The sequence below is a fragment of the Globicephala melas genome, chromosome 8 (assembly GCF_963455315.2).
Source record: "Globicephala melas chromosome 8, mGloMel1.2, whole genome shotgun sequence".
Lineage (NCBI taxonomy): Eukaryota > Metazoa > Chordata > Mammalia > Artiodactyla > Delphinidae > Globicephala > Globicephala melas.
The window spans coordinates 25,436,528-25,452,471 of record NC_083321.1 but is presented as its reverse complement, the minus strand read 5'-3'; the positions used below and the strand labels follow the sequence as shown (position 1 = coordinate 25,452,471).

Sequence of the window (15,944 nt, the reverse complement as noted above, 5' to 3'; positions counted from 1 at the left end):
AATCCCTGCTCAGGCAACTAGATCCCACATGCTGCAACTAAGAGCCCACAACTTGCAACTAAAAGATCTTGCATGTCAACAAAGATCCCACGTGCCACGACAAAGACCTGGTACAGCCAAATAAATAAATTAATAAATATTTTAAAAAAGAAAAGATTACTTTGGTGGAAAGGCAAGAGAGGCACTATCAAAAATGCCTCTATATGGATAAGGATCAAAAGACAATCAGATATGATACTATTTTTTTTAAGATTTGGTTATAGTATATAACAACAGCCTAGGAAAATACGGTACTATTCTGAAGTTTCACTTCTTAAAAAATATTTTGACTCCTCTATAACACAAAATATGTTTCTCAGATATGAAATAGTTCATAGTAGTTTTCAGAGTTATCCTTGTCTATTTTCTTATCAGAAAGCCTGGGGAAAAATGGTTATTCTCACAGAAGAAACTAACACAACATTGTAAAAAAAAAAAAGTTATTCTCAGTTTTCTGGAAGCCTAAATGTTCTTAACAGTTTTAGTTGGAATTTTCTTGAGACTCTCTAAAATGAGAGAAGAAGCACAATTCCCCAAATATGTTTAGGAAATTTAAAAATTAACTTCACAAGGAATAAAATACATAAAATAAAATGCTAATTAGAGGGGAGAAAATACTCACCTTTTGCCATTTAAGTTCTTGTGTCTCCATAATAATTTTACCAATCTGCTCTTCATACTGAGCTTCTGCTTCCTAAGTCAAAAAGAAGAAAAATAGTAGGAAAATTAGGACTTGAAAATTTCCAGTTTCAGCTCTTTCTAGAGAGATAAAAAGAGCATTCTCCCACATTTACAACAAGGAAAAGGGCTAGAAAAATTGCAAATTAAATAGCCAAATCCATCAGAGAACTGAGGTCCCAGATCGACCAAGTAATCCAAAATCTGGATAGAGAAACGGGTTACTGCAGGGAGAACAGAACCACAGCATTTGCTTACCTGGGACATAAGCCATTGAGTACTGATTTAAAAACTCAGCTAAAAGTCCTTAATAAATTTCTAAAGGCAGAACATGGGCTGGTGTAAGAACATGAATCTCCTGAGGTCCCCAGAAATAAAGAGGTTTATATCTTCTAGAAATAAGGAGGTTTATACCTTCTAAAGGTTTTTCTTCCATGAAACCCACCAGGTGGTTACAGGGAAGGATGGGAAGAATCTGAGAAAGCTTTTCTCCTGTGGTACTGGCTGGGGAGGAGAAGAGCAGTCACAAGCCTTCTTCCCTAAATCTTCTACAGACCAAAAACCTTAATCTGCAGGGGATAGGACAACAAAAACTATATCTAAGGACACTAGTGGAAATCCTCTGCAGCGGGCGGGAAAAGGGACCAGCAGACACCACTGAAAACTCTACCTAGACAGACCTGTCTTTCTTATCTCCTCTAAGGAACAAAAGCCTTAATCTACAGGGGGAAGGGCAATAAAAACTAGCCCATGAGAGCACTTATGGAAACCCACTGCAGCTGAGAGGAGAAGGCTAGAAAAATAAAACAGCTCTATCTTTGGGGAGGGGAAGGAATACATGCTAGGCCCACAATTAAATATGAAAGAGGGATCAGAATTCTTGTGGAGGCCTCACCTTGAGACTTGGGTTCACCAAAAACTGAGGCTTAATAGAAACATCAGAGAATGCTCCTATTCCCCACCTGCTGCCACCACCCAACTAACAAGTGTCAAGTAAAAAAACAGTGAGACATAGCTGGGAGAGCTGAAAGGATAGACTCTCTCTGGGAAGCAGCACAAAAGGAAGACCCAAAGTCAAGGGGGGAAGCCCAAAGCCAAGCAAGAAGCAGTTATTTAGAAAAACCCTCTGATTTCATTTAAAATATTGTAATACTCTTGAATTAGCCCACACAATAAACACAAGGTATCACTAGAGAAATCTGAAGCTTCTGTCAGAAACTTCAATAGGTAGACTTGAAAGCTGCCTGGTTGAGTGTTGAAGGCATACCCCAACACACACACACAGAGCTCTTCTACAAAGACAGAGTTTTTTTGTTTGTTTGTTTTGGTTCCAGGTATTTAAGGAAATCTATGTCAAACAAAGCACTAGCTGATCACTAAGCTAAGAGCACATGACAAAAACTGAAGACTTAACACAATTATTTCAGAAAAGTCACTACACAAACAAATAATGACAAAAACAAGAAGCAACCCTGAGAAGAGGTAGGAATCTTATTTCCAGAGTTGTCACATATTCAAAATATTCATGTCCATTTCTCAAAAAAAATTTACAAGGCATGCAAGTAAACAGAAAAGTGTGATCCAGCGCTTCCCTGGTGGCACAGTGGTTAAGAATCCGCCTGCCAATGCAGGGGACATGGGTTTGTGTCCTGGTCGGGGAAGATCCCACATGCCGCAGAGCAACTAAAGCCGTGCACCACAACTACTGAGCCTGCGCTCTAGAGCCCACATGCCACAACTACTGAAGCCCACGTGCCTAGAGCCTATGCTCCGTGACAACAGAAGCCACCGCAGTGAGAAGCCCACGCACCGCAACCAGAGAAAGCCCACGTGCAGCAACAAAGACCCAACACAGCCAAAAATAAACAAATAAAATAATTATTTTTTTAAAAAGTGTGATCCATACACAGGAAAAAAAAAACAGTTTAATAGGAACTGTCCCTGAGCAAGTGCAGACAACGGACCTAGACAAAGACTTTAATAAATCAATAATTTTAAATATGCTCAAAGTGCTAAAAGAACCATATACAAAAGTCCTAAAGCCATTAAAAAGTTAAGGGAATGCTACAAACAAGTTTATGCTCATAAATTTGACAACTTACAGAAACAGACCAATTCTTCTAAAACCACAAACTATCAGACCTCAACCAAGAAGATAAATAACAATCTTCAAAAGCCCTATAGTCATAAATTTAAAAGCTCCAAAAAAAGAAATGTACAGGCCCACATAATTTCACCATAGAATTCTGAATGATACACATTCTGAAGTATTTAGGAAGTGCACTGATGCCTGCAATTTACTCTGGAATCATCAAATATAAAGCTGAAGGAGGGTTAAGTAGATGGATAGATGTGATAAAACAAGTACAGTAAAATGTTAATGGTGTATGAGTGTTCACTGTCAAATTCTGTTAGTTTTGCTGTATGTTTAACAATTTTCATAACAAACTGGGAGAAATCGAAGAGTGGATGTTAACAGATAAAATACATTTTGTTATGAAATATTTTCCTATGACTCTCTCACATGTTCTTTGCTTTATTACATACACACATACACACACACTTATGCTATGGTATTCAGAGGCTTTCATGAAAGCTGTCTCACTGAAAATGCTTTCAGCAGCAAGTAGCAACGACAAACCCCGACTCACAATGGTTTATGGGACTTAACTGTTTCACATGACAAGTCCAAAGGCAGAGCCCTTCTAGAATTTATTTCAGTGGCTCAACAATATCATCAAGGACTATAATTCTGCCCATTTTCCATTTTGCCATTATCCAAGTGATTTTCCTTAAACTTTTCACCCCTTAGCTACTTTAATTTTAGGCATCAAGGATGGAAAGGACATTATCCTACAGTAGAAAAAGTGTAATCTCTTATTAAAAGGATAACAAAACTTTTCCCAGAAGCTTCCTAATCATATCTTCTGATATCTCATTGGCCATAACTAGGTCATATGCCCACTCCTAAACCAGTTGCTGGCTGGTGAAATGCATTGAACCTTCGTGAGAGGTTAGGACAGTCAGGATTTACCTAACTCATATTGGTGAGAGTTGGACCCTAAGACACAGTCAAGGTTCTTCCAGCATGGAATAAGGGACAGAATGTATACGAACAAGGTATGCTATGTGATAAATAAAGTGAGGAGAGAACAGAAGCTCTCAAAGTAATATGTACCTACAGTCAAAACATTGAAAAAAGAAATAAGTGTATACACATTTTTGGGGGGAGGTGTGTAGAACATATAACATGCATATCTTCCCAAAGCAGGTGGATTGAAAATGTACAAGACACAGCTTTCTTCATGTGGGCCTGGTTATACACTTCTCTTTTATTTTTTATTTTTTTTTATTTGTTTTATTTTTAGCTGCATTGGGTCTTTGATTCTGCATGTGGGCTTTCTCTAGTTGTGGCGAGTGGGGGCTACTCTTCGTTGTGGTGCGTGGGCTTCTTATCACAATGGCTTCTCTTGTTGCAGAGCACTGGCTCTAGGTGTGCGGGCTTCAGCAGTTGTGGCACGCGAGCTTCAGTGGCTGTGGCTCACAGACTCTAGAGCACAGGCTCAGTAGTTGTGGCGCACGGGCTTAATTGCTCTGCGGCACGTGGGATCTTCCGGGACCAAGGCTCGAACCCATGTCCCCTGCATTGGCAGGTGGATTCTTAACCACTGCACCATCAGGGAAGCCCTACACTTCTCTTTCAGTGGCTACAGGGGATTCTCAGATCTTACTATGATTTAGATATTGTTCTAAGCACTTTTTATATATTAATTTAACCTTACGTATAATTTTATGCGTTACTTGTATTCTTGTTACTGCCATTTTATAAATGAGGAAACTGGGTTATCAGCAAGAGGATAAGTAACTTGCCTAAAGTCATATAGCAGGTAAACAGCAGAGCAAGTATTTGAACCTAGATGATCTGTCTCCAGAGTCTCTTAAACATGCCATTATATCACCTTTAAGAAACTGTGGGTTGTGTAGGACAGTATGAATTGCTATAATATACTCCTTTCCTTCAAAAACTTCAGAATTCAATCTTCATATCCCATTAAAGTTAGAAAACCATTCAAAATCACACTACCTATTTTAAATATACAAGTACATTCTGATTATTTGGTTGAACACTTCAAAATAAGAAATATTTGTTGAAAGGAAAGGCAAAAAACTTTTAAATTGTTATGGATATTCTAATATTAATATTTTTCTATTTGAGAAGTCTTTGTAATAGGTTAAGTTGACTAACATGAAAACAGTAGTTTAAATACGAATTAGGTAAGAGATTTTTATTTAAATGTGAACTTTTAGGCTATGCCATGCATATTAGAGATATTTATCTTGGATATTTTGTAGATAATCAAACCAAGAAACTCTCGGAAAGAGAGATTAGTATTGTATTAGACAACATGAGGAACTGAATTGGGCAATTTCGTAGGAGGTGGATTATGAGTTTGAAAAGGAGAATAAAAGTACCCAGTAACAGTTTTGGCTGCTTGGACAAGTGCCTGGTTTATGTACTATGTCCCTAAATCTGTTCAGGGTCAAGAATTGAAGAGGCCTGACCAATACACAGCCCATCTTGTAAAACTACAGCCTGAAGCAAGTACTTCAAAAAAAGCATGGCACTTTCTAAAGGTTATAAAGAGTAAATAAACCATCAAATTACTCCTCTTTTATTGTTTTTATAAAAACACTTAAATCCTTGTAGTCCTAAGGCAGCTAATAAAAAATAAACACTTTTAAGGTTCTATCTTGTATACTTTATTGAAGTTACACATGGGATTTTCTTACCAAATTTAATATATATTTTCTCATTGACAATATAATAAGAATTTTTATTAATAACTTTTGAAAGCTGCTTGAAGAATGAATAAAAATGAAAAGTTCAAATAAAATGTAAATAATAATTTTTAATAAAAAGCATGAAGTTAAATCAAAATCCTAATATAGTAGAAGCCTATTATAATGTTATCTTTCAGCAATGTGGATAATACCCATTTTATCAGTTTTCTATGGAGTATAAAGATACAGATTCTACAAATCATTATAATTACAAAGGGGTATGATTTCACTCATAGCATAACTAATTTTATAGGGCATTAAAATGCTGCTTAATGTTATTTACCACATATTATACCAATAATTACCCAGTTTCCTTCACAATTTCCCTAGCAAATCATTGTGGGTTTTTTTGTTGTGTTTTGTTTTGGCTGCGTCCCGCCAAAAGGTCAAAACACCAAAAATGAAGAGAAAAAAAGAGACAATAGAAATGGATCTACAAGGGGTCCAGATATTGGCGTTTATAGACACAGACTTGAAGTAGATAAAACTAATATGCTCAAGAAATTATATGACAAAATCAATTTCAGCAGAGGAATGAAAGTTATAAAAGTAAAACCAAATGAAAATATTAGGACTGAAAATTTAAGAAGTGAAATTAAGAACTCAATAGATTGACTTAATCATCAGATTAGGTAAACTGAAGAGAAAATTCATTAACTGAAAGAACAAAAAAAAATAACCAGACTGAAACATGGACAGAAAAAGAAAAAGAAGGAAAATATAGACAAAAAATCAATAATTATATAGAAGATTTGAACAAGACTGACAAAGTTGACCAAATTCACAGTCATAGTATACTGCACCCAAGAAATTCAGAATACATATTATTTTCAAGTTCATCTATGTTGGAATATTTACCAAACTTGATTATATGCTTGGCTAGAAAGAAAAGCTCCAAAAATATTAAGTGATTGAAATTATATAGTGCTTATAATCTGACATAGTAAAATTATGCTAAAATTCAATTTTTAAAAGTTAATAAAAAGTAAAATTAAAAAAAGTAAAATAAAACTCCCAAATATTTATAAATGAAGTAGTACACGTCTAAATAACACATGGGTCAAAGAATAAATTACAATGAAAATTAGAAAGTGGGCTTCCCTGGTGGCGCAGTGGTTGAGAGTCCGCCTGCCAATGCAGGGGACACGGGTTTGTGCCCCGGTCCGGGAAGATCCCACATGCCGCGGAGAGGCTGGGCCCGTGAGCCATGGCCGCTGAGCCTGCGCGTCCGGAGCCTGTGCTCCGCAACGGGAGAGGCCACAACAGTGAGAGGCCCGTGTACCGCAAAAAAAAACAAAAACAAAATTAGAAAGTAATTTGAACTGAATGATAATGAAGATAAAATCTACATAAATTTGTAGAATCCAGCTAAAGGCATGCTAAGGGAAAAGTTTAGAGCCTTAAATACTGTATATTAGAAAAGAAAAAAAGGTTAAAATTAATCAACTAAATACCATCTTCAAAAGTTCAAGACAAAAACCCAACAAATTAAAGTAAGGAAATAATAAAGATAAGAGCAGAGAGTAATAAAACATAAAACAAATATGCAAGAGAATCATCAAAGTCAAAATTTAATTCCTTAAAAAGACTAACATAATTGATAGAAAGACTGATCCAAAATTCCTACTCATTCATATCTTTGCATGAGTTACTTCTTCCATGAAGCTTACCTCACTCCCCTTAGTAAAGTTAGGCATTTCCTTAGCCACACTCTCACAGTATATTCTGCACTCCTTTATTATTACATGGTATTATAATCTCTAAAACCTGTCACAGTAAGTGCTCAGGAAACATTAAGTGAATGACCAAATATAGTCTTGCTTACTTAATATCTCTCAAAAATAAAAAAAAGAATCACATTAATTTGTACTACAGTATTTCTTGAATTTTCACTGTTTCAAAGTTCTAATTTCTTTTTACAAACTTTTTAATTTGAAATAATTTTAGATTTACAGAAGACTTGTGTAAAGATACTAGAGTTTTTGTATACCCTTTACCCAGCTTCCCTAATGTTGAAATCTTACATAAGTAGGATATACTTATCAAGGTTAAGAAAGTAACATGGTAACAATATTATTGATTACACTGCAAAGTTTACATATTTCACTAGTTTTTCCACCAATATCTGTTCCAGAACACAATATGGGATACCATGTTACATTTAATCATGTCTCCTTAGACTCCTCCAATCTGTGAGAATTTCTCAGCCTTCCTGTTTTTCATGACCTTGATACTTTAGACAAGCATTGTTGAGGTATCTTGCAGAATATTCCATATATGGGGTTTGTCTGATATTTTCTCACGATTACACTATGTTTCGGGGAAGAATACCACAGAGGTAAAGATCCCTTCTCATCACATCATATCATGAGTACTTCATATTCACATGAATTATTGATACAATACAAATTCTTTCTGGGGATCTTAACCTTAATCACTTAGTTAAGGTGGTATCTGCCAGGTTTCTCCACAGTAAACTGTATTTTTAAAAACATACTGTGCTTTAAAAAAAACACAGTATTTTTCCCTTTATATTTTCTGTCTGTTAGAACTTAGTCCACAATCAAGGCAAGGGAAATTAAGCTCCCCTTCCTAGAGGGAGGAGTATCAAACAATATGTAAACATGTATAAAACCACCACAGTAACTTATTAAATAATTTGGGGAAGATATTGTGTGACTATGCAATTATTGTTTCTCCTTAAAGTTTCATCCACTAATTTTAGCATTCATCAGTGGATCTTCCCTGCAGGAATTATTACTGTGATGTTCTAAGGGTGGTTTCTACTTCTCTGCGTCCTCCTACATTTATTAATTGGAATTAAAGATTTTTCCCAAACAACAGCCAGCTCTACCCACCACCAGTCACTCCATTCAGGAAACTTGCACAAGCCTCTTAGATAGCCTCATCCAACAGAGGGCAGACAGCAGAAGCAAGAACTACAATCCTGCAGCCTGTGGAACAAAAACCACATTCACAGAAAGGTAGACAAGATGAAACGCAGAGGGCTATGTACCAGATGAAGGAACAAGATAAAACCCCAGAAAAACAACTAAATGAAGTGGAGATAGGCAACCTTCCAGAGAAAGAACTCAGAATAATGATAGTGAAGATGATCCAGGACCTCGGAAAAAGAATGGAAGCAAAGAACAAGAAGATGCAAGAAATGTTTAACAAAGACCTAGAAGAATTAAAGAACAAACAAACAGATGAACAATACAATAACTGAAATGAAAATTATACTAGAAGGAATCAATAGCAGAATAACTGAGGCAAAAGAATGGATAAGTGGGGACTTCCCTGGTGGTGCAGTGGTTAAGAATCTGCCTGCCAATGCAGGGGACACAGGTTCGTGCCCTGATCTGGGAAGATCCCACATGCCACGGAGCAACTGAGCCCGTGTGCCACAACTACAGAGCCCGCATGCCTAGAGCCCACACTCCACAACAAGAGAAGCCACTGCAATGAGAAGCCTGCACACTGCAACGAAGAGTAGCCCTTGCTCACTGCACCTAGAGAAAGCCCATGTGCAGCAACAAAAACCCAATGGAGCCAAAAATAAAATAAATAAACTTATTTTAAAAAAAAAGAATGGATAAGTGACCTGGGAGACAGAATGGTGGAACTCACTGCTGTGGAACAGAATAAAGAAAAAAGAATGAAAAGAAATGAAGACAGCCTAAGAGACCTCTGGAACAACGTTAAACGCAACAACATTTGCATTATAGGGGTCCCAGAAGGAGAAGAGAGAGAGAAAGGACCCGAGAAAATATTTGAAGATTATAGTTGAAAACTTCCCTAACATGGGAAAAGAAATAGCCACCCAAGTCCAGGAAGTACAGAGAGTCCCATACAGGATAAACCCAAGGAGAAACATGCTGAGACACACAGTAATCAAATTGGCAAAAATTAAAGACAAAGAAAAATTATTGAAAGCAGCAAGGGAAAAACGACAAATAAATACAAGGGAACTCCATTAGGAAAACAGCTGATTTCTCAGCAGAAACACTACAAGCCACAAGGGACTGGCATGATATACTTAAAGTGATGTAAAGGGAAGAACCTACAACCAAGATTACTCTACCCAGCAAGGATCTCATTCAGATTCAATGGAGAAATCAAAAGCTTTACAGACAAGCAAAAGCTAAGAGAATTCAGCACCACCAAACCAGCTCTACAACAAATGCTAAAGGAACTTCTCTGAGTGGGAAACACAAGAGAAGAAAAGGATCTACAAAAACAAACCCAAAAAATCAAGAAATTGGTCATAGGAACATACATATCTATAACTACATTAAATGTGAATGGATTAAATGCTCCAACCAAAAGACACAGGCTTGCTGAATGGATACAAAAACAAGACCCATATATATGCTGTCTACAGGAGACCCACTTCAGACCTAGGGACACATACAGACTGAAAGTGAGGGGATGGAAAAAGATATTCCATGCAAATGGAAATCAAAAGAAAGCTGGAGTAGCAATACTCGTATCAGATAAAATAGACTTTAAAATAAAGAGACTTACAAGAGACAAGGAAGGACATTACATAATGATCAAGGGATCAATCCAGGAAGAAAATATAACAATTATAAATATATATGCACCCAACATAGGAGCACCTCAATACATAAGGCAACTGCTAACAGCTATAAAAGAGGAAATTGACAGCAACACAATAATACTGGGAGACTTTAACACCTCGCTTACACCAATGGACAGATCATCCAAACAGAAAATTAATAAGGGAACAGAAGCTTTAAATGACATAATAGACCAGATAGATCTATTTGATATTTATAGGACATTCCAGTCAAAAACAGCAGATTACACTTTCTTCTCAAGTGCACACAGAACATTCTCCAGGATAGATCACATCTTCGGTCACAAATCAAGCCTCAGTGAATTGAAGAAAATTGAAATCATATCAAGCATCTTTTCTGACCACAACGGTATGAGATTAGAAATCAATTACAGGGAGAAAAACGTAAAAAACGCAAACACATGGAGGCTAAACAATACATTACTAAATAACCAAGAGATCACTGAAGAAATCAAAGAGGAAATCAAAAAATACCTAGAGACAAATGACAATGAAGACACGATGATCCAAAACCTATCGAATGCAGCAAAAGCAGTTCTAAGAGGGAAGTTTATAGCTATACAAGCCTACCTCAAGAAACAAGAAAAATCTCAAATAAACAATCTAAGCTCACACTTAAAGGAACTAGAGAAATAAGAACAAACAAAACCCAAAGTTAGCAGAAGGAAAGAAATCATAAAGATCATAGCAGAAATAAATGAAATAGAAACAAAGAAAACAATAGCAAAGATCAATAAAACTAAAAGCTGGTTCTTTGAGAAGATAAACAGAATTAATAAGCCATTAGCCAGACTCATCACGAAAAAGAGGGAGAGGACTCAAATCAATAAAATTAGAAATGAAAAAGGAGAAGTTACAACAGACACCGTAGAAATACAAAGCATCCTAAGAGACTACTACAAGCAACTCTATGCCAATATAATGGACAACCTAGAAGAAATGGACAAATTCTTGGAAAGGTACAACCTCCCAAGACTGAACCAGGAAGAAATAGAAAATATGAACAGACCAATTACCAGTAATGAAATTGAATCAGTAATGTAAAAACTCCCAACAAACAAAAGTCCAGAACCAGATGGCCTCACAGGCAAATTCTACCGAACATTTATACAAGAGTTAACGCCTATCCTTCTGAAACTATTCCAAAAAATTGCAGAGGAAGGAACATTTCCAAACTCATTCTATGAGGCCACCATCACCCTGATATCAAAATCAGACAAAGATACCACACAAAAAAGAAAATTACAGGCCAATATCACTGATGAACACAGATGTAAAACTCCTCAACAAAATACGACCAAATCGAAGCCAACAGTACATTAAAAGGATCATACACCATGATCAAGTGGGATTTATCCCAGGGATGCAAGGATTCTTCAATATCCACAAATCAATCAGTGTGATACACCACATTAACAAATTGAAGAACAAAAACCATATGATCATCTCAATAGATGCAGAAAAAGCTTTTGACAAAATTCAACACCCATGTATGAAAAAAACTCTCCAGAAAGTGGGCATAGAGGGAACCTACCTAAACATAATAAAGGCTATATATGACAAACCCACAGCTAACATCATACTCAATGGTGAAAAGCTGAAAGCATTTCCTCTAAGATCAGTAACAAGACAAGGATGTTCACGCTCGCCACTTTTATTCAACAGTTTTGGAAGTATTAGCCACAGCAATCAAAGAAGAAAAAGAAATAAAAGGGATCCAAATTGGAATAAAGAAGTAAAACTGCCACTGGTTGCAGATAACATGATACTATACATAGAAAATCCTAAAGACACTACCAGAAAACTACTAGAGCTCATCAATGAATTTGGTAAAGTTGCAGGGTAAAAAGTTAATAGACAGAAATCTGCTGCATTTCTATACACTAACAACAAAAAGTTAAAAAGGGAAATTGAGGAAACAATCCCATTTACCATAGCATCAAAAAGAATAAAATACAGGGACTTCCCTGGTGGTCCAGTGGTTAAGAATCCACCTTCCAATGCAGGGGATACAGGTTTGATCCCTGGTTGGTGAACTAAGATCCCACATGCTGCAGGGCAACTAAGCCTGCATGCCGCAACTACTGAGCATGTGTGTTCTAGAGCCCATGCACCACAACTAGAGAGTCCACGTGCTACAACTACTAAGCCCACATGCCACAACTACAGAGAAGACCATGCACCACAACAAAGAGCCTGTGAACCGCAACAAAAGATCCTGCATGCTGCAATGAGGATCCCACGTGCCGCAACTAAGACCCAATGCAGCCAAATAAATAAAATAAATTTTTTTAAAAATATAAAATACCTAGGAAAAAAACAACCCAAGGAGACAAAAAACCTGTACTCCGAAAACTATAAGACACTGATGAAAGAAATCAAAGATGACACAGATGGGAAGATATACCATGTTCTTTGATTGGAAGAATCAATATTGTCAAAATGACTGTATAACACAAGGCAATCTACAGATTCAATGCAATCCCTATCAAATTACCAATGGCATTTTTCACAGAACTAGAACAAAAAAATTTTTAAGTTGTATGGAAACACAAAACCCCCGAATAGCCAAAGCAATCTTGAGAAAGAAAAACAGAGCTGGAGGAACTAGGATCCCTGACTTCAGACTATACTATAAAGCTATAGTCATCAAAACAGTATGGTACTGGCACAAAACCAGAAATATAAATCAATGGAACAGGAGAGAAAGACCAGAAGTGAACCCATGCACCTATGGTAAATTTACCTACAACAAAGGAGGAAAAATATACAATGCAAAAAAGACAGTCACTTCAATAAGTGGTGCTGGGAAAACCGGACAGCTACATGTAAAAGAATGAAATTAGAACACTCCCTAACACCATACACAAAAACAAACTCAAAATCGATTAAATACCTAAACGTAAAACGAGGTACTAGAAAACTTCTAGAGGAAAACATAGGCAGGACAGTCTTTGACATAAATTTCAGTAACATCTTTTTGGATCTGTCTCCTAGAGTAAAGGAAATAAAAACAAAAATAAACAAATGGGATCTAATTAAACTTAAAAGCTTTTGCACAACAAAAAAATCCATAAACAAAACAAAAAAAAAGCTACAGAAAGGGAAGCAAATATTTGCAAATGATGCAACTGATAAGGGATTAATCTCCAAAATACATAAACAGCTCATACAGCTCAATATCAAAAACAAACAAACAACCCAGTCAAAAACTGGGTAGAAGATCTAAATAGACATTTCTCCAGAGAAGACATACAGATGGCCACAAGGCACATGAAAAGATGTTTAACATCCCTAATTATTAGAGAAATGCAAATCAAAAACTACAATGAAGTATCACCTCACACCAGTCAGAATAGCCATCATCAAAAATTCTACAAATAATAAATGCTGGAGAGGGTGTGGAGAAAAGGAAATCCTCCTACACTGTTGGTAGGACTGTAAATTGTTACAGCCACTATGGAGAACAGTATGGAGGTTACTTAAAAAACTAAAAATAGAGCTACCCTATGATTCTGCAATCCCACTCCTGGGCATATATCTGGAGAAAGCCATAATTCAAAAAGATAAATGTACCTCAGTGTTCATTGCAGCACTATTTACAATGGCCAAGACATGGAAGCAACTTAAATGTCCATCAACAGATGAATGGATAAAGAAGATGTGATATAGATATCAATATATAGATATACACACAATGGAATATTACTCAGCCATAAAAAAGAATGAAATAATGCCATTTGCAGCAACATGGATGGACCTAGAGATTATCATACTAAGCAAAGTAAGTCAGTCAGAGAAAGACAAATATCAGATGATATCAGTTACATGTGGAATCTTAAAAAAATCATACTTACAAAACAGAAACAGACTCACAGACATAGAAAACAAATTTATGGTTACCAAAGGGGAAAGGTAGTGGGGAGGGATAAATTAGGAATTTGGGAGTAAAATATACACACTACTGTATATAAAATAGATAACCAACAAGGACCTACTGTGTACCACAGGGAACTATACTCAATATTTTGTAATAACCTATGTGGGAAAAGAATCTGAAAAAGAATATACACACACACACACACACACACACACATATATATATATACTTACGCACATACATATATATATATATATACATACACACACCTATAACTGAATCACTTTGCTGTACACCTGAACCTAACACACACTGTAAATCAACTATACTTCAATAAAAAAATAAATTAAAAAAGAAACAAATCTAAAATATTCGTACTGAGCTAAAACCAAGGTGTTGGATGGGCTGTACACCTTCATGAAGTCTCTGTGGGGGAACTCCTTGCCTCTTCCAGCTTCCACCTGCACACTTTGACTTGTGGCTTCTACCCTCCATCTTCAAAGCCAGCAGTATAACATCTTCAAATCTCTTTGACCACACCCTCTACTTCTGACATCACATCTTTTGCTCTGATTCTGATTATCCTGCTTTCCTCTTATAAGAACGCTTGTGAACAAATTAGGCCCATCTGAATAATTCAGCATAATCCCTCCATTTCAAAATATATAACTTTATCACATCTGTAAAGTCCCTTTTGCCATGTTAGGTAACATATTTACAGGTTTTGAGAGTTAGAATGTGGACATCATTGGGGTGGCCATTATTCTCCCTATCTTAGTGGGTATATGGGTGTTCACTGTGAAATTCTTTCAACTATTATGCATTTTTGAAATTTTCCTATTAAAATATGGATGAAAAATAAAATCCAGCAATATGGATAAAGTGTTGCCATTATGGTAAATGTGAAAATCATAACTGTCATTTTCCAATGAAAGGAGGAATTTCCCCCCTTTTAAGAATAAAGTTCTCCTTTCAGTGGGGAATGTTATTAAAAGTAGTATACATTCGGGACTTCCCTGGTGGTCCAGTGGTTAAGAATCCACCTTCCAGTGCAGGGGACATGGGTTTGATCCGTGGTTGGGGAACTAAGATCTCACATGCCAAGGGGCAACTAAGCCCATGCACTGCAGCTACTAAGCATGTGAGCCACAACTAGAGAGCCCTGTGTGCCACAACTACAGAGCGCATGCACTCTGGAGCCCATGCACCACAACTAGGGAGAAGTCCAAGTGCCGCAATAAAGAGCCCATGCACCACAACGAAAGATCCCACATGCCACGACAAAGATCCCTCATGCTGCAACTAAGATCCGATGCAGCCAAAAATAAAAATTAAATAAATAAATAAATATTAAGAAAACGTAGTACACATTCCTGCACTTGATTACTAAAAACCACTGTTCCTACTGTTACCCTGAAATTTTTCAGAAGATTTTTTTTTTTTTTTTTTTTTTGCGGTACGCGGGCCGTGATCTCACTGTTGTGGCCTCTCCCATTACGGAGCACAGGCTCCGGACACGCAGCCTCAGCGGCCATGGCTCACGGGCCTAGCTGCTCTGCGGCATGTGGTATCTTCCCGGACTGGGGCATGAACCCGTGTCCCCTGCATCGGCAGGCGGACTCTCAACCACTGCGCCACCAGGGAAGCCCTCAGAAGATTTTTAAGGGAAGCTTATTTTTCATGGAAGAAATATAAACAGACAAAAATATAATGTTTAAAACAGAATAAAACAGAATATAAAGCTTTAAATAGTTACCTAAACTTGCTTTACTTAGAAAAGATAACATCTTAAGCTAATTTTATAACAGTAGTTATTTTCAATGCTTATCTAAGATACCTTTTTTAGCGGGATTTCTTCTTTGTTTAATAGAGTTTTGTGATACTGATAGTAAGTAGCTTTAT

The 15,944-nt window shown here is 36.6% G+C and overlaps 1 protein-coding gene across 1 annotated transcript in view; it reads right to left on the bottom strand.

Moving 5' to 3' along the window:
* CCDC73 (coiled-coil domain containing 73) overlaps positions 1-15,944 on the bottom strand; it is a 105,510-nt gene that overhangs the window by 88,203 nt on the left and 1,363 nt on the right. The window contains exon 2 of the mRNA XM_030864802.2: positions 662-733. Within this exon, the coding sequence (XP_030720662.2) occupies positions 662-733 (72 nt within the window). The remainder of the gene's footprint in view (positions 1-661; positions 734-15,944) is intronic.